General features: G+C 54.0%; 5 protein-coding genes and 2 pseudogenes across 5 annotated transcripts, besides 16 other annotated features; 4 read left to right on the forward strand and 3 right to left on the reverse strand.

Moving 5' to 3' along the window:
• Positions 1-2391: part of a sequence feature (areas not merged during assembly with more than two copies in the genome that could not be assigned to a particular haplotype) that runs on past the window's edge.
• Positions 1614-1648: a sequence feature (AT_rich).
• Positions 1992-2804, reverse strand: Tc00.1047053506599.210 (mucin-associated surface protein (MASP), putative; the record flags this gene model as incomplete). The annotated part of the gene is made up of 1 exon (XM_815547.1): positions 1992-2804. The coding sequence occupies one exon, from the start codon at positions 2802-2804 to the stop codon at positions 1992-1994; it is 813 nt and encodes a 270-aa protein (XP_820640.1).
• Positions 2329-2438: a sequence feature (CT-rich).
• Positions 2392-6969: a sequence feature (heterozygous, Esmeraldo-like haplotype).
• Tc00.1047053506599.224 (mucin TcMUCII, putative) lies at positions 3267-3863 on the reverse strand (the record flags this gene model as incomplete). The annotated part of the gene is made up of 1 exon (XM_815560.1): positions 3267-3863. One exon carries the CDS (start codon positions 3861-3863, stop codon positions 3267-3269), a length of 597 nt encoding a protein of 198 aa, XP_820653.1.
• Positions 6085-6124: a sequence feature (AT_rich).
• Positions 6725-8101, forward strand: Tc00.1047053506599.240 (mucin-associated surface protein (MASP), putative; the record flags this gene model as incomplete). The annotated part of the gene is made up of 1 exon (XM_815548.1): positions 6725-8101. The coding sequence occupies one exon, from the start codon at positions 6725-6727 to the stop codon at positions 8099-8101; it is 1377 nt and encodes a 458-aa protein (XP_820641.1).
• Positions 6947-6999: a microsatellite.
• Positions 6970-8677: a sequence feature (areas not merged during assembly with more than two copies in the genome that could not be assigned to a particular haplotype).
• Positions 7000-7041: a sequence feature (GA-rich).
• Positions 8678-8979: a sequence feature (haploid, Esmeraldo-like haplotype).
• Positions 8980-20769: part of a sequence feature (areas not merged during assembly with more than two copies in the genome that could not be assigned to a particular haplotype) that runs on past the window's edge.
• Positions 10068-10097: a microsatellite.
• Positions 11043-12608, forward strand: Tc00.1047053506599.250 (annotated as a pseudogene).
• On the forward strand, positions 14854-15435 carry Tc00.1047053506599.270 (mucin TcMUCII, putative; the record flags this gene model as incomplete). Its single annotated transcript, XM_815549.1, has 1 exon — positions 14854-15435. One exon carries the CDS (start codon positions 14854-14856, stop codon positions 15433-15435), a length of 582 nt encoding a protein of 193 aa, XP_820642.1.
• Positions 15225-15323: a microsatellite.
• Positions 15714-15795: a sequence feature (T-rich).
• On the forward strand, positions 16058-17239 carry Tc00.1047053506599.280 (annotated as a pseudogene).
• Positions 16948-17010: a microsatellite.
• Positions 17589-17733: a sequence feature (T-rich).
• Positions 18280-19936: a mobile genetic element.
• Tc00.1047053506599.300 (uncharacterized protein) lies at positions 20043-20462 on the reverse strand (the record flags this gene model as incomplete). Its single annotated transcript, XM_815550.1, has 1 exon — positions 20043-20462. One exon carries the CDS (start codon positions 20460-20462, stop codon positions 20043-20045), a length of 420 nt encoding a protein of 139 aa, XP_820643.1.

The following is a 20769-nucleotide window of genomic DNA, read 5'->3' on the forward strand; positions in this document are numbered from 1 at the left end:
CACTCCATGCACGTCGTGGCTGCGTCAACAAATCCTGTTCCCTGCTGCGCCTCAAAAGATGCCTCACTCCGTCCACTAAGTGCATCGGTGTGGGCCGTGCCTCGGCTGTTCGTGAGAACCACAACAATGTGAGGGTCACCGAGTCGCAGCATGTTTGTTGTGACGTTGTTGCATGGCACCCGCACACACACACACGCAGCGCCTGCATCTCTCCCTTTTGTGTCCGCCCTCTGCCGGAGTGGTCACACACACGGGCAGCAGCAAAATCACTTCACCCTCGACGATCCAAAATCAACACCGACATCCCTCGCGACGCAAACATCTCAGTTGCCAGCACGGGCTTCCTGCCGCCCTGCCATCGACGCTGAAACACGGCACAGTGCACGCACTTATTTTCCTCGTGTGCAGTCAGCCGTTTGCTTCACACATTCTTCGATGGGCTGACGTCCACAAAAGCACGCCACAAAAGGCCACTGTGATCGCACACGCTCTTGCGATGAGCGTCGGTGTGTGCATGGATCCGCTGCTCACACGTGCTGGCAGGCAGCCTGCAGCCGGTGCCCTCGTGCCAGTTCATCGGCTCCAGCACGGAAAAGAGAAAACGGCCTATTCCCGATGCACTTATTCCCACCAGCAGCACCAACACGCTGGTCGCCAGCCGTCATTCCTCAGCACATCCAGGAATGCCGAAAAGTGACGTGGAGCTGTCAGCCAGCAATGCCACAATCCCCGCACACATGTCGGCTCCACCAGAGAAGACACACAAATCACAAACAACACCCCTCACATGTCATCCGAACATCATTCCGGCACACCGCAACACGCCAAACAGAAGTATTCGTCACCCCAATGCACCTCCCCACACAATCACATAGTCCATGCACCACGCACGGCAGCAGCTCACACGCGGTCAAACAAATGTTCTTCGGATCAGTGTTATCCACGTGCTGCGGTGGGAAGTAAACAAAAGAGACGAACGGCAAAACCCCAAAAGAGTGCCACGACTGGCCGCAACTCAACGGAACGCAGCCACTCAAATGAATTCAGTCCTAATGCCCTCAACCTCCCACCTTCCCCACAAAAGCTGCAAAAGATTGAATACAAAGCACCGTCCAATAAATTCTTTGCGCAACACCAAAAGAAGCCGCAGTGCCTTATGCTGCCCTCACAGTCCGTTGATGACGCCTGGATGCGGATGGTCACCCATCGGTTCTCACAAACGACGCCGCACATCCGCGACGCATCCTGCGCTCTGAGACACGCGTCCCTCACTACCACCAGAGACGCCCACGCACCGTCTGTGCGCAAAAAATCGTCAAGGAACGAAGGACACGTCAGGCTGACAGCAAGACATCCGCCGACAAATCGCATCGCAGACATCATCAATAACACGAGCACAGGGAGCGCCGCAGGCCGCAAAGTAACGTCGATGAACGGACGCATGGCGTATGTCAAAAAAAACATCTTGGTGGCGTCACAAGGATACAAGAGGCTGACACTCTCTCAATAAGAAAGAAGGAATACAAGAATTCGAAAAGACAATTTTGGGCGTCCGCAGTCAAAGCATCCACCAATTCAAAAAAAAAAAAACTGGAATGGGTGCACTCAACCACAAAAAAAGTAAAAAAATAAAAACAATAAAAAAAAACCGTGGGACGACCAGCGCACACACTCTCATTGCTCCCGTAAAGCAAAACACACACACAGGGAGAGAGAGAGAGAGAGGTCGCCCACTCAATGCAATGGAAACAAAACAGAAACAGTTACGGTGCTCCGCCCATGCAGCCAGGCAGGACGGCAGCGGTGCGTGTGGTGCAAAAGAGAGCACCAACGGGCCTGCATGGGTGTGCATGCATATATACAATGGGCACATTATGTGTGTGCCTCGTGGGGTGAGGTGAGGGCGAGAGTCCATGCAAGGGGACACACACAGAGAGGGAGTGAAGGACGAGTGTGTGTGCGGGCGGTGCACGGCTCTCCCTCCCTCACTCTCACGCGGCCACCACCGCAGCCGCAGCCGCACACGCAACAAGAAGAAGCAAAAGAGGGAAGGTGCTGTGGGAGACCGCGGTGCTGCCTTCACTGTCGCCAGTCGTCGCCGTCGTGGTTTTCATTACTGTGGCTTCGACTGGTGTTTCCTTCGGATTGGCTTCTTTATTTTCATTTTGTTTTTCTTCTTGCGTCACTGCACCATCAGCTGCTGGATCTTTGTCGCCAGTTGTTTGAGTGCTTTGGGGTTTTGTTTTATTCGATGCTTCCTCCACACGAGAAGATAAAGTTGGCTCTTCCTGACCGCCTTCTGAAATCCTCTTTGTAGTGCTGGTATCATCTTTTTCTTCTTCCTTTTTCTCTTCCTCCGTCTCTTCTTTGCCATCATCCACTTCTACTTCATCTTCCTCTTCCTCTCCCTCTTCCTCTTCCTCGTCTTCCTTTTCCTCATCCTTCAATTCCTCATTATCAGCTTTATCTTCTTTTTTCGTTGTGTTCTTGTTGTTTTCCGTCGTTGCATTTGCCACTTCCGATGCCTTTGCTGCGGATTGTTTTGCCGGTGATGGGTTCGATGCCGATTCCTCTTCCGCTCCCGATACAGGCACCGATTCTGCTGCTTGCGACGCTGCCGGTTGACCTAACCGGTCAACTTCTCCAACGCCATCAGTTGTGGTGTTGTCACCCTTACGTTTATTGTCTTCGGACTCAATAAGCTGAGCTTCTGGAGCTGCTTCAGAACATCCACCACCGCCGGCACCGCACCACAGCACACAGAGGGCACATAGCAACAGCAGGCGGCCAGTCACCATCATCATCACGGCTGCACACACAGTCTAGAGAGGGGCAAAGAGAGGAGGATGAGAAGAACACACAGACGCATCAGCAGCGGCAGTATAGAGAAGAAGGGGTGGCGTTTAAATGAGAGTTGTTGTAATGAGCATGGGAGACGCGTGCACGCAGGAATAACAAGCAGCAATAAAGTAAAGCAAAAAAAAAAAAAAAAACTGCACCGAATGACTCCAGTGCGCATGCACCAGCACAAAAAAAATGCGTCCACGCAAACAATTGTGTGCGTGTTTTGCATATAAGTGTGTCTGTTATGTATTCAACGTGACGGATACAGGGAGCAGCAACACGGAGCACACAGCAGGGCAGCGGAAGCAAATGAAGCAAAACACACAATCATTATTTTCTCTTATTTATTTACATCGGACCACAGTGAACGCGCACAAATCCCCACGGTTGAGTGCTGGCACGCACAGCCCGCATACACTTCTTCAGCCCAAAGTGGTGTACGCCAGCGCGGATACGACAAGCAGCAGCGGGGCACACACCCACGCAGAGCTGCTGAGGCTGCCGTCGATTTCGCGAAGAATTGACGGTGCGCGGGTGGTCGTCGTAGTTGGCGCCTTTGTAGTCGCAGTACTTGGTGCCTCTGGTGCCTTGGTGGTGGTCTTCGTGGTCGTCGTTGTGGTCGCAGTTGGTGCATATTTTTTCTTATTTTGTTCATTTGACATATTGGCCTTATCAATATCTGCAACTTCAGTAGTGGGTTTCCCACCATCTTGATCCTGTGTATTATTGGAAGTATTTTGTGACTGTGGTGTTTCGGTTACTGTACTCGTTGTATGTGACGCAAGAGCCTCCATTTTTTGTGAATCTTCCGTCTCTCTTCCTTCTTCTTTATTCTCTGGTGGAGAAGGAGTTGTACTTAGCGATTCCGTCAAATGATTTTGTCCTTCTGGATTAGAATTTGGTGAAACGGGATCACTTCCAGATTTACCAGCTGTTTCTTCACTTGTTGTCACGCACACGGACGGGCAGCAGCACAGGACAAGCAACAACAGGGAGCACAGCAGACGGCACGTCATCATCGTGAGTGTGGTCGTTCAGTGGTGTGGAGCTGATCTGCACAGTGAGGGACATGTAGAGCAACAGGGAGACGAGAGGTGCGGCAGACACACACACAGAGGGCACACCACATGAGGAGAGGGCAGCAGCCAGGCATGCACCGTACACCGCACACCACGCACGACACACACTCCAATCCACGGCAACAGGCACACACACACAGCCCTGCCGCAACACCAACACACAGATGGAAGAGGGAGAAGCAAACAGGAGCGGCACACAAGGCTCCACCCCATGCAAACACGGCGAGAGCGGTCCGTCGTGTCGGCACCCCTCACGGAGGGCACGCACACACACAAGAGAAGGCGCAGCGCCCACAGCAAAACAAAAGCAAAGTAACAATTAAAAAAGAATGATCCCCGCACACCACGTGAATTGTTGGCCCACGGGAGGCGCAGCCAATATTTATCACAAAGCAACTTGTTATCTTGTTTTGGTCGCACTCTTTTACAAATAACGGGTGAGGAGCGCAAGAGCCGTCCGTACAAAAGTGGCAAGTATTCCGTCGCAAACAGTTCGTTTTGCAGGCTGAGGCAGTCCCAAACAGTCGCACCCCTTATTCCCAACGACGGGGCATTACCACAGTGGATGAAGCGGAGTCTCCCGTGGTCCGTCGGGGATCAGCAGCACGTGGCGTCCGTGATGCGGCGGTGGCGGAAGGGCCTGGTCCATCTCGAATGCCCGCGTTTGTGCTTCCTGCGTGTCCTGTCTGCTGGTATGCTTGGCGAGTTCGGTGGCAACCTGCGCGCAAGACGTCTGTTAAGAAGACGGTGGAGCCATTGCGGCATGCAAAGTTGAGGCCCTCTCCCACTATCGGAACGCCAGGCCGAGCACGTCGGGCATGTGCCGTCATATTGCGGACAAACGAGCGCACTCTGCCGCAGTTTGGGCAGGACGACTTCAATCCGCCGCTCGCTGGTCGGAAAGAAGTTGCGGTGCTCACGTCTGGAAGAAGTTCCGGCGGAGGCAGTGGCGGGCCGACCTCCTCAGTGAAGAAAGGACGGCGCCACCGACACAGGGAGTTACTTGTGATATGCAGGGCGCGTGCGGGCCTGTCGAAGAGCGGGCAGGAGTCGCAACGCGCCTGTGCGCCGTGCCGCCACTCAGGGCACGACGTCCGGGTTGACACCAGGATTAGAGCCCTCGCCACACCGACAAGCGCCTTTCACGCGGTGTGCGCGCCTTCCTTTTCCTCCTGCACTTCCTCTCAGTTCCGTCGCTTCACTGCAACGAGGAAGCCCACGCGCCAGGCATTGACGCATTCCTGCGGGAGGGATCGTGCCATGATGGCATCCGCTGTCACGTTGCGTGGGATTCCGCATTGTCATGAGGAAAATGTGGAGCCAACAGCGCGACCTCGATCCGCCAGTGAAAGCGGCACGGTGGAACTCCTCTCGGTGACGTCGTTGTGCACCGCCAGCGGGAAAAGGCGGAGCACCTCCATCGTCGAGAGGGAGTCTGTGGCGGCAGGAACTCGTGTGGGCGATTGGGATGCTGCTGCCAGACGGGGAACTGGGAAAACTGTCTGAGGCCATGCTCAGTGACAGGACACTCCGCTCGGCAGGAGCATGCAAAGCTGCCGGCAGCTGCGCGGTGAGGCCTCAGAGGGAGCGCGGCTCTCCGGGGAGTCAAATGGCAGCGCAGCGGATCCAGACGCATGCTGAGCGAGAGACGACGAGCCGTCCACCGCCAACACAGTTGCCAGCGACTAACAACACGTTGAGCATGAATAGGACACGTATGCCGCGCTGCCGTGGGCACGGACAGCGACCCCGATTCACTCAGCAACAGTGATCTAATGCCCTTGGATGGTGCAACAGCCACGCCTGAGCCCAGCACAGCCCTAGCAAATGTTGAACGAGTGATAACGTGTCGGGCGGCGGTGATGCCACACAGGATTATTTGCGCACAACGTCTGGGAAACCGGAGATCCCATCGGAGCACAACGCAGCATCACTTGTGCGCAACGTTTTTTTGTGAGCACGGGCATCTCACGGATTTGTTGGCCATGGCTGAAATTGGTGACATCACCGTGCATGGGTGTGTGTCTCGGGTGTTATTGCTTCTGCTTCTGGGGCTATGAGGCACTGCGGCACTCTGCTGAAGTGTGAGGGAGGGTGGAACTGCGGCTTTTCGTGCAACAATAACTGTGCAGCTTGCCAGCATTACCCACTGAGTTTTGTCAATAATTTAAGTTTTTTTATTTTCTTTTATTTATTTATTTGTTTTTGCTGCCTTTGTCCTATTGGAATAATCAGCATTCCTGTGTTTTCCCCCAATGCTCGTTTGCAGTACTTTGTCATGAGTGACGTGCTTCTCCCTCTTTTGTTTCCTTCTCTTGCTCACACGCGGTGCCGACCCTGCGGCTGTGCGTCCCACGGACTGCACAAGAGGAGGATTGGAGAGACAGGCCGGATGCCGCATGAAACGTGAGGAATGTTGTGTGGGCTCACGGAACAGTACGATCTTTTTTTGCTTTATTCAGTCCATGCATTAAGTATACACAAACCAGTGGTCGTTTACATTTTGCTGATTGGCACATTAAAATAAAAGTCGTGTCTGATCGTTTTTTTATTACTTTTTGAGACTCATGCCGGACTCTCAAATCTGTTGTTGTTCTTTTTCACTGCATTTTTAACTTCTGGTTTGCAGGGCGGTGTGTGAGTTCTGCAATTGTACTGATTCCAACTGCCTCATGGTGTGTGCACTTGTTGCTGTACGGTGACGGTGCGTGGTGTAGCGGTCGAGTCTCTCCTTTTTGCTTTCGCTCTGCGTTGACGGGGAGTTAGTTTGTGCTGAAGGCTACACACAAGTGACAGGAGTGATGGTGATGATGATGACTGGCCGTGTGCTGCTGGTGTGTGCCCTCTGCGTGCTGTGGTGCGGTGCCGGCGGCAGATGTGACGGGGGAGAAACGGCAGGCTCTGGGAGTGGTGGTGGGCCTCCGCCGGAATCAAAACAGCTTGAAACGTCTCCACAAGTCAAGCAAGAATTAAAAGATGAAGCACGAAGTATTAAAGTGAAAAAACCTCCCACATCTTCAGAGGATGAAGCTGAAGAAGATGAAGAAGATAATGATGATGATGATGATGATGATGAAGAACCAGAAGAAGAAAAAGAGAAAAGTAAAGAAAAAGAAGATGCGCAACAAACCAGAAAATCCAAAAGTTCATCGAAAGAGGTAGCTCCACTAACGATACCAAAAGCATCTGGTCTCGGTGAAGCCGGTGGTGGCAGTCCTTCTGGTGTTGATGGTGTTGGCTCAAGTGAAAGTTCTGGCGGAAGTGAGGATTTGAATTTGGAGGCTTCTGGTCCTGTCGTGAACTTTCCGCCTCCCCTTCCCAATGCTGCCGCTGGTGGTTTGCAGAATACCGACGGTGCTTTATCGTCTCAGAAGAATAATTTCTCAGAAACAGGTGTGCATTCAGGAACGACGCCTCCAGCACCCTCACTGCCCAAATCACAGGCACCCGCGATGCCAAAACCAGAAGCAGAAGAGCAGTCCTCCACTGAGCAGGACACAGAAGATAGTCCAGACACAGAGGAGGTCACAACCGGAAAAGAGAACGTGCAGAATACTGTGGAGACGGGAATTCCTTCCAGGTCGTCGTCTGCCGCCAGCAAACCACCCGTACAACAAACAACGCCACTATTAACACAATCACCGGCAGCACCATCACCAGAAAGATCAGCACTGGCACCATCAGAAAAAAAATCAACAGCACCGAGTTTTTCAGCAGGAGAAGGAAGCCGTAGAGCAACAAACGTCGCACAGAACTCAAAGGAAGAAAAGAATGAAAAATTGCCGTCAGAAAACGAAACGGATTCCAAAGCGGTGGAACAGCCTTCAGGGGATGATTTGGCAGAGCAAGACAGTCCAGCGCGAACAACAGCATCACCCATCCCCGCAAGTGGCAGTGCCGATGCCCGGAGAAATGCGGATGCGGACAATAGCAATGCTCAAGCACTTAAATACGAAGGAACAAACAAGAACTCCGAAACTGGTTATACAAACCTTGCTTCTACAACCGGTGATGCAGCAACACAAACAGAAAAAGCACTCGCCGACGCCAAAACGAATAATACGGTGACACCTGGCAATAGCGACAGCAGCACCGCGGTCTCGCACACCACCCCCCCTCTTTTGCCTCTTCTTGTTGTTGTTGCGTGTGCGGCTGCTGCTGCGGTGGTGGCCGCGTGAGAGTGAGGGAGGGAGAGCCGTGCACCGCCCGCACACACAATTGTCCTTCTCACTCTCTGTGTGTGTGTCCCCTTGCATGGACTCTCGCCCTCACCTCACCCCACGAAGCACACACATAATGTGCCCATTGTATATATTGCATGCACACCCATGCAGGCCCGTTGGTGCTCTCTTTTGCACGACACGCACCTCTGCCGTCCTGCCTGGCTGCATGGGCGGAGCACCGTAACTGTTTCTGTTTTGTTTTTATTGCATTGAGTGGGCGACCTCTCTCTCTCTCCCTGTGTGTGTGTTTTGCTTTACGGGAGCAATGAGAGTGTGTGCGCTGGTCGTCCCACGCTCCGGCTTTTTGTTTTGTTTTTCATTGTTTTGTGGTTGAGAGCACCCATTCCGCGGGCTACGTGTGTGTGTTTGTGTGTGATGATATGAGTAATTTGTGCGTGTGTGCTATCTGCCTCTCTCTGCCGTTGCTTTCTTCTGACTCTCTTGTGGCGCACAGCTGCTCTGCAATTATAGGCGCTGCCAAACACACAAGCACATGCACACACATGCCGTGTTTAAAACGCTGAGAATGCACGCACGCACAGGATTGTGGCTGCGGAGGCCCTCGCGAGGGGCGAAGAAGCCTGCGTTTTGTTTTTTTGACATGTTGCTCGGTGTGTGCTGACGCGTGACGAATAACAACACGCCCCAATAAGCAGAAAAGAAGTAAAACAAAATGGCGCTGAGCGGCATACCGGTAAGTCAAAAATACGCAATCACCAATAAAAAAGCCGGCGATCACCCAGCAGGCACATCAAGCCTCCTAAAACCAACCCGGAATAGACAAAAAAAAGGGGGGGGGGGGGCAATCATAGAAAACAAAGATCCGCCCCCCCAAACAGGAAAAGCATTAAAAAAAACGCGATCCTGTTTTTTGTCCTTACTGCCGGGGTTGGCCGCCGCAAGGAATAAAAAAGAGTAGGGCGGTGGCCCCGGACGAGAGATACATGACGACGTGTCGAATTATCCAAGTTGCAGCGGCTGCCCCGGACGAGAGATACATGACGACGTGTCGAATTATCCAGGTTGCGGCGGTCCGCCCCGAACGAGAGATACATGACAACGAATCGATGTATCCACGCTGCGGCGACGGCCCCGTACGAGAGATATATGACGACGAATCGAAGTATTCACGCTGCGGCTGCGGCCCCGTACGAGAGATATATGACGACGAATCGAGGTATCCACGCTGCGGCGGCGCACCCTAAACATGTCGCTTTCGTTTTCCAGGGGACAACGCAAATGTGCTCTCGATTGTTCGAAGATCGAACTTAACACCTTACGTGAAAATGGGTCGCGCGACCACATTTTTTTTAGCTCAGTGGCAAAACAAGCTCACAATGTCATCCGGGGCGCGGGTTCGAGCCCCGAAGAAGCCTAAGTTTTTTTCCTTTTTTTTTGGAATTCTTGTTTCTTATTGCTTTTTAAACTTCTGGTTTGCAGGACGGTGTGCGAGTTCTGCAATCGCACTGATTCCATCAGTTTCGTGGTGTGTGCGGCTGCGGCTGCGGTGGTGGCCGCATGAGAGTGAGTGAGAGAGCGTCATGCACCGCCCGCACACACACTCGTCTTTCACCCACTCTCTGTGTGTGTCCCCTTGCATGGACTCTCGTCCTCACCCCATCCCACGAAGCACACACATAATGTGCCCATTGTATATATTGCATGCACACCCATGCAGGCCCGTTGGTGCTCTCTTTTGCACGACACGCACCGCCGCCGTCCCGCCTGGCTGCATGGGCGGAGCACCGTAACTGTTTTTGTTTTGTTTCCATTGCATTGAGTGGGCGACCTCTCTCTCTCTCCCTGTGTGTTTGTATTTTGCTTCACGGGAGCAATGAGAGTGTGTGTGCTGGTCGTCCCACGGTTCGGCTTTTTGTTTTGTTTTACTTGTGTTGTGGTTGAGTGCACGCATTCCGCGGGCTGCGTGTGTGTGTGTGTGTGTGTGTGTGTGATGATATGAGTGGTTTGCGTGTGTGCTATCTGCCTCTCTCTGCCGTTGCTTTATTTGGACTCTCTTGTGTTGCACAGCTGCTCTGCAAGTATAGGCGCTGACAAACACACAAGCACAAGCACATGCACACACATGTTGCACACACGTGGGCTGCCCCTGCACTGCTAGAGAAGCTCTCGGCGCGCTTTGGAATGTCGCAGCGGGCACCATTGGACTCGGCGTGTTGGCGCCTGTGGCTGCCGTTGTCGACGCTCCGATCCGCTCTGTTGGAAGTGCCGGCGTGGTCGTGGGGCGGCGGGAGAGCAGCGGCGTACACGGTGACCTCTACGCAGTGAGTTCACAGTAACTTCCTTGGCCAGTGGCAGTGCGGATGGAAAGGTCATAATGATCGCACCGCCGGCACGCTTGTTGTAGAGTTCCCCGAAAGGAGAGCAGTGAAAGGAGGTTCTTCCGCATGACTCTTTGCATCTCCGCCTCAGGGCTGCGCATCACAATTGGGGTTGCCGTGCGGTTATGCAACAGGGTATGAGCTGCTGGGAGAGCGCGCTGTGCGATGCTCCTGCACCTGTGACTGGTGCTGTGCCGTTGGCGGATGTTGAGTGGATGGTCACACAAATATTGCGACACCACGAGGTGAGCAGACCAAACACCTCGCGTGGAGGGAGCGGTGCGGCTGGTGAGGACTCTGTGCGACGGTGATGGACGTTCTCTCGATGGCGGATTGACGGATTGTCCATTTGGTGGAGTCGCTGCGCATGCTGTGTGTATGGCCGCCTCTGTGGTCTCCTGTTACTCCGCTGCGTGGGCCGCATTCTGACGCATTACTGGTCCAAAGCCATTTTGTTTTTCTTACTCTTCTTTTTCCTTTGTTTCTCTTCTCCCGCATCCAGGCTGCACTGCTGCTGCTGCTACTCACAAGAAACCAAGAAATGCATTTTCCTCAAGTCATGCGCCAGCCACGCCACGACACACCGCTTTTCCCACTGGTGGTGTTGCTGCTGCACCGCCACACAGTACCGCTTTGGGTTTGACGTGCTGAAGAGGAGGAACGGCCCGCTGTTGACTGCGGTGGTGCGTGAGGTGCCGCGCAAGGGACAGGGCGAGATGCAGGCGTACACCGTCGCCACACAGGATGACGACAGTGGCTGGGAGCCGATCCGCATGGCGGTTCCCATGGAATATCTGGAGAGAGGCACGAACAAGAGGAAGAAGTACTGCGATGAGGGAGAGGATGAGTGCTACAATGCATTGGGGCAAAAGGTGTCATGCAAAGCAGAGCATTTCCTGACGGAGGCAAATAAACAATCGCACACTGGAAAGATTCTCTTCGGTGCCGTCAAACTGCACACTGAGCGACTCCTTGTGAAACCCACTTGTGGGACGATAACTGTACCGAGGGCTGTGAACGGACCGTGCAGCCATTTTACGGTTCCTACCAGGCACAAGAGTGACGGTGTGCCGAATGCAGATTTTATCATCTACGCTGCTGCTAGGCCATCGGGCACGGATAGCAGGGCTGTGTGGGCGGCCACGTGTAACACATTGACAGATTTTTGTCCTTCCATTGGCGCCATGAACTTTGATCCGAAGTACATGCCTGACACGGCGTGGAGCGTTCGCGTTGCCGCACACGAAATTGCGCATGCACTTTGGTTCAGCCAGGAGTGTATGGAAAAAAAGAGCCTGGTGAAGAAGCGAGAGAGAAGTGTGCGTGGGACGCACCGCAGGATGGTGGCAGGGAAGCACGTTCAGGAGAAGACGAAAGCGCACTTTGGATGTAAGTCTCTCGAGGGCGTGGAGCTGGAGGATGAAGATGGCCCTCGGGAAAAAGAAATCCCTCACTGGAAGGGACGCCACGCGCTAGACGAGCTGATGACCCCGCAGTTGGTGCCGGCTACCACACGGCTCTGATAATGGCGGTGTTTGAGGATATGGGATACTACCGCGTGAATTGGAGCATGGCGGAGCCGTTGAGCTGGGGCAGCCGCAGTGGCTGCGACTTCCTGGAGAAGAAGTGCAATACAATCGATAATCTTGCCGCCAAGTATCCTCACACGTTTTGCGATGCTAAAGACACAGAGACGCTTCGCTGCACCTTCTACCGCCGTCACGTTGGGACGTGCACCGCAAGCATCGTTGAGGACAAGGAGAGTCTGGTGGATAAGGACGTTTACCCTGTTGTTTCTTTGGAATTTCACGAAATATCGTCTGGGACAACGTACAGGACGTGCTCGGACGAAAATGTGGATTATCTCCGTGGGTCGCTGACTGGCGGTGGCTCGTGGTGCCTGGACGCGGAATTACTGGAGACGAAGGACGGTGATGGCCATAAAAGCGTCAAGGGAGTGTGCGCGCAGGTGTCGTGTGAGGAGGGCACAGTGAGGGAGAGGCACCTCGGCAGCAGTGTTTTTCAGCCTTGCCCTGAGGGCACTGACATCCCAGTGACGTTGAAATATTTTCAGAAAGATGGGAAGATCAAGTGCCCCACTTACGGCGAGGTGTGCACCATTGCCGCGAACGGCAGCAGTCTTGCCATTCCGAGTGCGTTGGTGGGTGGACAGGGTGACGAGCAAGAGAAGGAAGCAGAAGAGTCTGCGGTTGCTTCAGGGTCGCCTTCTCCGGGGAAACTCGTCCACAGCTGTCTCCTGTGGTGTCTGGTGCCTCCATTGAAAAGGAGCCTCCCGGTGCTTCGGCTGCGGGTGTCGCTGGTGGTGGCCTTCATGCCGGTCCGAGGGGTGATCCGGGGGTGCGGACCGAAAGTGGGGACAACACTCAGCGGCGAGGGAGGAGACCTGGCAGTGGAAGCGAGGGAGCCAACAGAGACTCCGGCCCCGACGCTTTTTTTTTTTTTTTGCGCCATCACCCGGCGAGGACGTTGCACGAGCGGAGGGCGACCCGCGGGCGGATTGCCCAGCGGTGATTCCCAGTGCCTCCGTGCCTGCCACTCCGATTCCGTCCGTCAACAGCGACGATTTTCAGACGATACCCGATGCGTTGGTACAGCAGGCCGACAGTGATGGCAGTGTGGCTGCTGCTACTGCTGGCCTCATTCCCTTTGTGCTTCTTGTTGTGGCCGCTGCGGCGGTGGTGGTGGTGCCTCTTTGAGCAGCCGCGGCGGCTGGGCGCAATCAAACTGCGGCAGGGCGAGAGTATTTACTTGGCACATTGACCCCGCACTCAAGATGCGCAAAGCCGTAGCAATAACACTATGATACACTCACTGCATTCCCCGTTTCCTTCTTTGCTTGCGGGTGATGGGCAAAATGACCGGTCTTTTATTGCATTGTTTGTTATTCTGGGAAAAGGTGTTTTTGTTTTATTGCTAGGAGGGTTTAACTTCCGTGAAAACTGTGTGTGAACGAAGTAACATGGAGAGAAAAGACATTTCCCAGCACCACATGTATACACTCGTTTTTGATGCGATTGGGACGAGGGGAAATCACCGTACTCTAATCATGAGTAAAAAAGTAAAGGAAATGTGCTCCAATGGAGGCGGGGTCGTGCCAGCAGCTGTTTCTCTGAAGGACAGGGACGACTGCCTCTGCCTCCGTAATTGGTGCATGCGGCTTTATCTTTTACAGTTTTGCTTGTTTTTGTGACTTTGCCTTTTTTTTTTTTTTTGTGTGTGTGTGTGCGTCATTGCGAGAATGTGGACCCCAAATAATTTATATGCTTTGGCTTTTAATCTGTATGCGCCCTTTTTATTTTCTTGCGTTCCCGGCTTTTTGCATTCGTTTTTGATTGGCTGTGTGTATATTTCGGGTGCTCTGCTGCACTGTGGGTAGTGTGTCTTAATTCCTTCTGTCCCTGCTGTTCTGATTGTGAAAAGACGCTGTGGGTCAGGGTGCATGGCTCCGTGGTTGCGGCACTATTTGTTGGGGTTGCATTGAGGCAGCCCCGACAAGACAGCCAACGTGTGGCTCTTGGGTGCCTCGTTGGGCTCTTTTCCGTCTCCTGCGCGATGGACTCCCATCGTCGGCGCATCCTTTCGTGCAGTAGCGTCAGCGCAACAAGGTGGCAGTTTTGTTGTTGTTGCTGCTTCAGCTGTTTTGTTTTTCCCTCTGGTATTGTGAGGTGCAGGTGTCGGATGTGGCGGCAATGAGCCGAACATAAGGAAGGAGGAGGATGGTGCGTGCGTGCGGGAGGGGCCTGCGGTGTTGGAGCGGTGCGCACTGTTTGTGGGCTTGATGCGCCCCTTTGGTGCATGGCGTGTCTTGGTGTGTCCTTCTTGCCGTGTGTGGTGCCAGCCGGCTCTTCACGATTGTGGCAATGGCGTGTTGAAAGCGGTGTTTGGGTTGGCGCTGGCTGTTCCACCCTCTGGGGCTACGAGGGCGAATGTGCCACGATGAGCGACACCAATCGCGCAGGACGCCTAATCTGCAAGTAAGTGACGCACCGATTGCCGACGCGGCGCGGCCCTCTTGCCTTTTTCGTCCCTCTGGTAGCCTACAGTCTGATGTCTAGCCGTAGTGGTCTCCTCTTTTTTCACTCCTTTTGTGTGTGACCGCATGCACTGACCACAACAATTGTACAACACAAGTATTACAGAGTGCAGGTTTGTGTGTGTGTGCCTGCTGCCGTGGATTGGAGTGTGTGTCGTGCGTGGTGTGCGGCGTACGGTGCATGCCTGGCTGCTGCCCTCTCCTCATGTGGTGTGCCCTCTGTGTGTGTCTGCCGCACCTCTCGTCTCCCCTGTTGCTCTCCATGTCCCTCACTGTGCAGATCAGCTCCACACCACTGAACGACCACACTCACGATGATGACGTGCCGTCTGCTGTGCGCCCTGTTGGTGCTCGCCCTGTGCTGCTGCCCTTCCGTGTGCGTGGCAGTAAGTGAAATTAATGATGACCCCAGTGCGGTCCCCGCTGTGTCAAAGGTACCAGAGGTACAGGAAGCAGTTGAGAAGGAAGTGGAACAAAGCGAAAAAGTAGAGAAGCCAGTTATTGCGGCCGGTATGGAAAACACACAAGGTATGGTATCCGGTGGGTCGTCCAACAGTCAAGGTGCTTCAGGTGTGTCCGGTCATTCCACGTTACAAACTCCTGGCGTTCCGCTACGGCCACCTACTGTACCAACCGTTGCGTCAGGGGAACAAAGTGGGCTGATTGTACCCGAAAAAAAAAAAGAGAAGAAGACGACTGCATCAACGACCACGACGACCACAACCACAAAGGCACCAACCACCACCACGACGAAAACTACAGAGGCGCCAACTACTACGACCACCCGCGCACCGTCACGTCTTCGCGAAATTGACGGCAGCCTCAGCAGCTCTGCGTGGGTGTGTGCCCCGCTGCTGCTTGCCGTATCCGCGCTGGCGTACACCACTCTGGGCTGAAGAGGTGTATTGTGGGCTGTGCGTGCCAGCACTCAACCACGGGGACATGTGTGCGTCTACTGTGGTCCGATGTAAATAAATAAGAGAAAATAATGATTGTGCTTTGCTTTATTTGCTTCCGCTGCCCTGCTGTGTGCTCCATGTTGTTCCTACCTGTATCCGTCACGTTGAACGCAATCCGGAGACACACTCATGTGCAAAACAGGTATACAACTGTTTGCGTGAACGCATTTTTGGGTGCTGGTGCATGCGCACTGGAGCCATACTGTGCAGCTTCCTTTTTTTTGTGTTTCTAGTTTTTTTTTTTTTTTTTTTTTTTTTTTTGCTTCTTTACTTTTGTTTTGTTTAATTTTTTTATTTAATTGTTTTGTTGTTTTTGCTGATTAATTACTGCGGGTTGTGTGTATTTTGCGTTTTCCCTCTCACTGATTCCAACTGCCTCATGGTGTGTGCTACTTCTGATGGGCTGCTGGCATTTGTCACTGTGCGCTGCCTTATGGTGTTGCAGCTGCCATCATTTGTCGCTGTGCGTGGTTGTGTGAATTGTCTTTTCTTTTTGCTTTCGCTCTGCGTTGACGGGGAGTTAGTTTGTGCTGAAGGCTGCATGCAATTGACAGGAGTGATGGCGATGATGATGAATGGCCGTGTGCTGCTGGTGTGTGCCCTCTGCGTGCTGTGGTGCGGTGCGGCGGTGGTGGAGTCGGTTGTCGATGGTGTTGTCGATGGCGGAGTAAATGAGGGTCCATTGGGAAGTTCACAGTCTGATTCTAGAGAGGAAAAGGCAGGAAAACCGGAATTATTTGAGTCAGTCGATGAGGGCTTAGGGTCCGCGGATCACTCGTTGGATACACGTTCAGGAAATAACGTCAATGAGCAAGGGAACTTGGTCAACGAACCACCAACAGAGAATGTTGGGAAGAAAGGAGTACAAGAAGAAGGTAATGAATTACCGGTAACACACATATCTCGAACAAAGGATAAAGTAACACTACCACAAACATCACCACCACCGACGCCAGCAGGAGAAGAACCACAAGCAACATCACCATCACAAGCATCCGGTGTCGGTGAAGGCGATGGTGGTCCCGTTGGGATTGAAGGTACCGGTCGAAATGTTAGTGATGGCAGTCTTGTTGGTGCTAGTGACACTTCTCGTGGTACTCGTGATAAAAAAAAGATCCTAAAGGACGTGAAGGTCCCGTTTCCGGGCCACCTTCCGGTGGTGCTTCTTCATCTCCCATTTCCAACGATGGAGATGCTTCACGGAATAATGGCGGTGCACCATCCACTCAGGACACGAAATCTTTAAAAAACGATGAGCAGTCAGGGCCAACAACATCTTCAGGGAACGCACCGCTCAACAGGGAGACACCGGAGAAGTCAACACCCGATGCACAACGGCACTCCTCTGATACACAAGAAAATGAAACGGGTCAAACTGCTGATGGGGATGCAGCTCACAGCGCCGCGGGGCAGAGTGCCATGGGGACGAAAGGCTCTTTCGGCGTATCGACTACCGCCAGCAACGCACCAACACCACCTCAACCACAACTGCCAGCACCACCAGTACCACCAACGGCGACAGTAACGGGAGCACCGGCAGAAAAACCAACTGCAGAACGCTTACCACCACCGGCATATTCAGCAACAAAAGAAGGCCTAGCAGCAACAACTACAGCTCAAACGAATGATACGGCGACACCTGGCGACAGTGACGGCAGCACCGCGGTCCCCCACACCACCTCCCCTCTTTTGCTTCTTCTTGTTGCGTGTGCGGCTGCTGCTGCGGTGGTGGCCGCGTGAGAGTGAGTGAGAGAGAGCCGTGCACCGCCCGCACACACACTCGTCATTCTCTCACTCTCTGTGTGTGTCCCCTTGCATGGACTCTCGCCCTCACCTCACCCCACGAGGCACACACATAATGTGCCCATTGTATATATGCATGCACACCCATGCATGCCCGTTGGTGCTCTCTTTTGCAGCACACGCACCGCTGCCGTCTTGCCTGACTGCATGGGCGGAGCACCGTAACTGTTTCTGTTTTTGTTTCCATTGCATTGAGTGGGCGACCTCTCTCTCTCTCTCTGTGTGTGTGTGTGTTTTGCTTTACGGGAGCAATGAGAGTGTGTGCGCTGGTAGTCCCACGCTTCGGCTTTTTTTTTATTGCTTTTTTTTTTTTGTAATTTTTTTAATTTTTTTCCTATTTGCTTTAAATTTTTTTGCTGCTCTTTTTTTGTTATTAATTTGTGCATTTTAAATTTCTCACCCCCATCCCTTCGTTTTTTTTTTTTTTGCTTTCGGGGGCAATCACTATGGACGCCTTTTCTTTTCTGCTCTTCCAGCAAACACACGGAAGTATTTGCACAGTGCTCTGCAGTAATGTTTGGCGAGGTTAGGGACGTTGGCTTGCGTCCCGTGCTGAAATGATGGCGTGGCTGCACGATGCCCGCCATGCATGAAGGTGCTGCCTGCTCTTGGGGACATTCTCCTCTCCTCGTTGTTTTTTCTCTGCCGGGTGCGAGCGTTGCTTTGTGTGCTGGCGCGTGACGGACGGTGCCACGATGCCCTTCTCTGGCAATGACAGTCGCTGTGTTCTCGGCACACACCCACACACTCTTTCTTGTCTCTCTGTGGGAGTGATTGCGGCAGGGCATTGCTGCGAGCGTGATGGGGACCACGACGGCGTCACCCCTCGAGAAGGTCCCGCGCACTGTCAGTTGTGGAGCGGCGAGGCGGTTTGCCTGCAGCCCGACTGACAGAACCGCACAGTCGTTTCATTGCGGTCACTCCGTCGGCATCACCCGCTGCGGTGGTGTGCGCAAAAGCCGCAGCCCCGATGAGGATGGCCTCGTAGTTGTCTGGCAGCTCAGAACTTCCGGCCCTTCGCCCTTCAGGATTGCCCTTGCTGCTCGACTGGCGCAGCACCAGCCCGGCATGGTTCTTCTGCAGGAGTGCGGGCACGAGAGTGCCCCAGCGACGAGGCTCATTGGCTGCGGTGTCTTCCGCCAGGCCTGCAGTGGGCGTGCCGGTGGCGTGGCCTTTTTGGTGCGCCACACCCTGCCGTGCGAGCGCCTGTCGCTCGTGGCACCAACTGCCTGGAGGCGACCGCCTTCCGCGTGCGCCCACCGGCCTGCCCCAGCATCTACACGGTGAACCTCTGCAGCCTTCCCACGGCAATGGCTCACGCTGCTCACTTTGCGGGCAACATTCGTCGCGTAGGCCATGCAGCGGTGATTTGCGACCTGAATCTACACCATGAGCTGTGGGACGGTTGCTCACCATCCACGACGGCAGTAGAGGACCTCGCCGCCACCCCAAGCGGCATGGAGGTTGGGCTGTCCCACAACCTGGCACAGGCAACGCGGATCAGCGGCCGCAGCGTCTCGTTTCCAGACGTGACTGCGCAACGCGTACTTCGTGTCTCCCACTGGACGTCCACCCGTTCACATGGACTCGGACCACCATCTGTCATCCCACACTGCAGGGACGGAGGACGGCATCCCGCGACAGGCAGGCATGCTGCCACAACGAAAACATGTCACCATTTCCCTGCGTGAAGCTGACTGTGATGCTTGCACCTCGGCGTGTGGAACACCTCTGTCCGCTGTGACCACATGGTTGGAGATGCACCAAGGCACCGTACGAGCGGCAGCCGTGACAGTCCCACAGGAACCTGTACGGACGGAATGGAGCAGGCCGAGTGTGTTGCAGCGGCAGCCTGCCACGAGCTGAAGTGCTCCGCAAACGGGAGGACCGCAATCATGCCCTCCGCCGTGGCTTCTCCATGCTGCCAGTGGTCCGTGCGAAACAGCTTGGTGCCCTCTCGATCCCAGGCCTGTGATACCCCGAGGCATGGCGGCGCCACGTCCCTGCCCTCTGGGATCGGCTGTGCTGCGGTGCTATTGGGACTGCGTCTGTGCTCTGCCTCCGCCGGAACATCTTCCCGACGTGAGCACCGCCACTCCTTGCCGACCAGCAAGCGGCTGATTGACGTCCTCCTGCCCACTCCTCGGCATACCGGCACGCGCCCTGCAGGTCACAAGCAACCCTTTATGTCGGTGGTGCTGCCCTCCCTCACAGTGAAGAGGCATGACCGCCCCGACCGCCGCCGGAACCTCCACCTGGCGTGTCCACGGCACCTCCTCGTAGAATGACGAGCAGCAGATCAACGTCGCCCTGCCCAAGCTGCAGCAGCGTCTTCTCGTCCGTCCACAATATGAAGGCACACGCCCGACGCACTAACCCTGGCACGCCAATCGTTGCAGAAGGCCTCACACGTGGATTCTGCGACAGCTCCACGGTCTTCCCAACAAGTGCCTCACGCGCAGGTCACTACAGAAAATGTCAAGCGTATCAACGAGCAAAAAACGGACAACGCACCTCTGCAAGCTCCAATGACAGCCGTAGCCCTTCAGCCACTCCTCCGCTACTGCAACCACCACCAGCCGCTGAGCCCCGACAATACACGGGAGGCCTGCCGCACACGCTGTGGGTATGCCCCCGTCCTCGACAACTGAGCATCCAACTATTTGGAAACACCCTCTCGCACGACAGCATCGTTCAAAAAGGAAAAACTGGCCACATCGCTACGGACAGCCCGCAGGCCATTAACGAACAATGGCTGCAAAGTATAACGAAACAAACATTTCCCTCTTCTCAGCATAGAAAAACGTCACCTTCACACTCGCAATTGCCACCAATGAATTCATTGCGTAATACCGCTCCGAGCTGCAATACTTCCTGGTGCCATCCAGGTCCCTTGTCGACGCATTGATGCGGGTGGGCGCCCATCCATTCCTCCCAATGACGCTGCATGTCTGCAACGCGCCCTCATATCCAAAAGGCACGTCCCTCACCACAACCGGGATCGAATTCGCCCTGTGGGCACGCATCGCTTTGTCAGAGGAGCAGGAGCACGTCAGGCTGGCAGCAAAGCACCCTCCGGCACAACACATCACAAACCTCATCACAACCAGAAATACCACCAGCACTGCAGACCGTGGTGTGACGTGGATCAACTGACGCATGCTGTACGTAAAAGAAGATACTTAATGGCTTGACAAGGAAAAAAAACACTGACAATATCTGAAAAGAAAAAATACAAAAAGACAATTTAGGCGTACGCAGTCAACTCAAGCCACCAATTCAAAAACAAAGGTAATGGGTGCACTCAACCACAAGTAAAACAGCAACAAAAAGCCGAAGCGTGGGACGACCAGCACACACACTCTCACTGCTCCCGCAAAGCAAAACACACAGAGAGAGAGAGAGAGAGGTCGTCCACTCAATGCAATGGAAACAAAACAGAAACAGTTACGGTGCTCCGCCCATGCA

This window comes from Trypanosoma cruzi, genomic scaffold, assembly GCF_000209065.1.
Source record: "Trypanosoma cruzi strain CL Brener 1047053516653 genomic scaffold, whole genome shotgun sequence".
Taxonomy (NCBI): Eukaryota; Euglenozoa; class Kinetoplastea; order Trypanosomatida; family Trypanosomatidae; genus Trypanosoma; species Trypanosoma cruzi.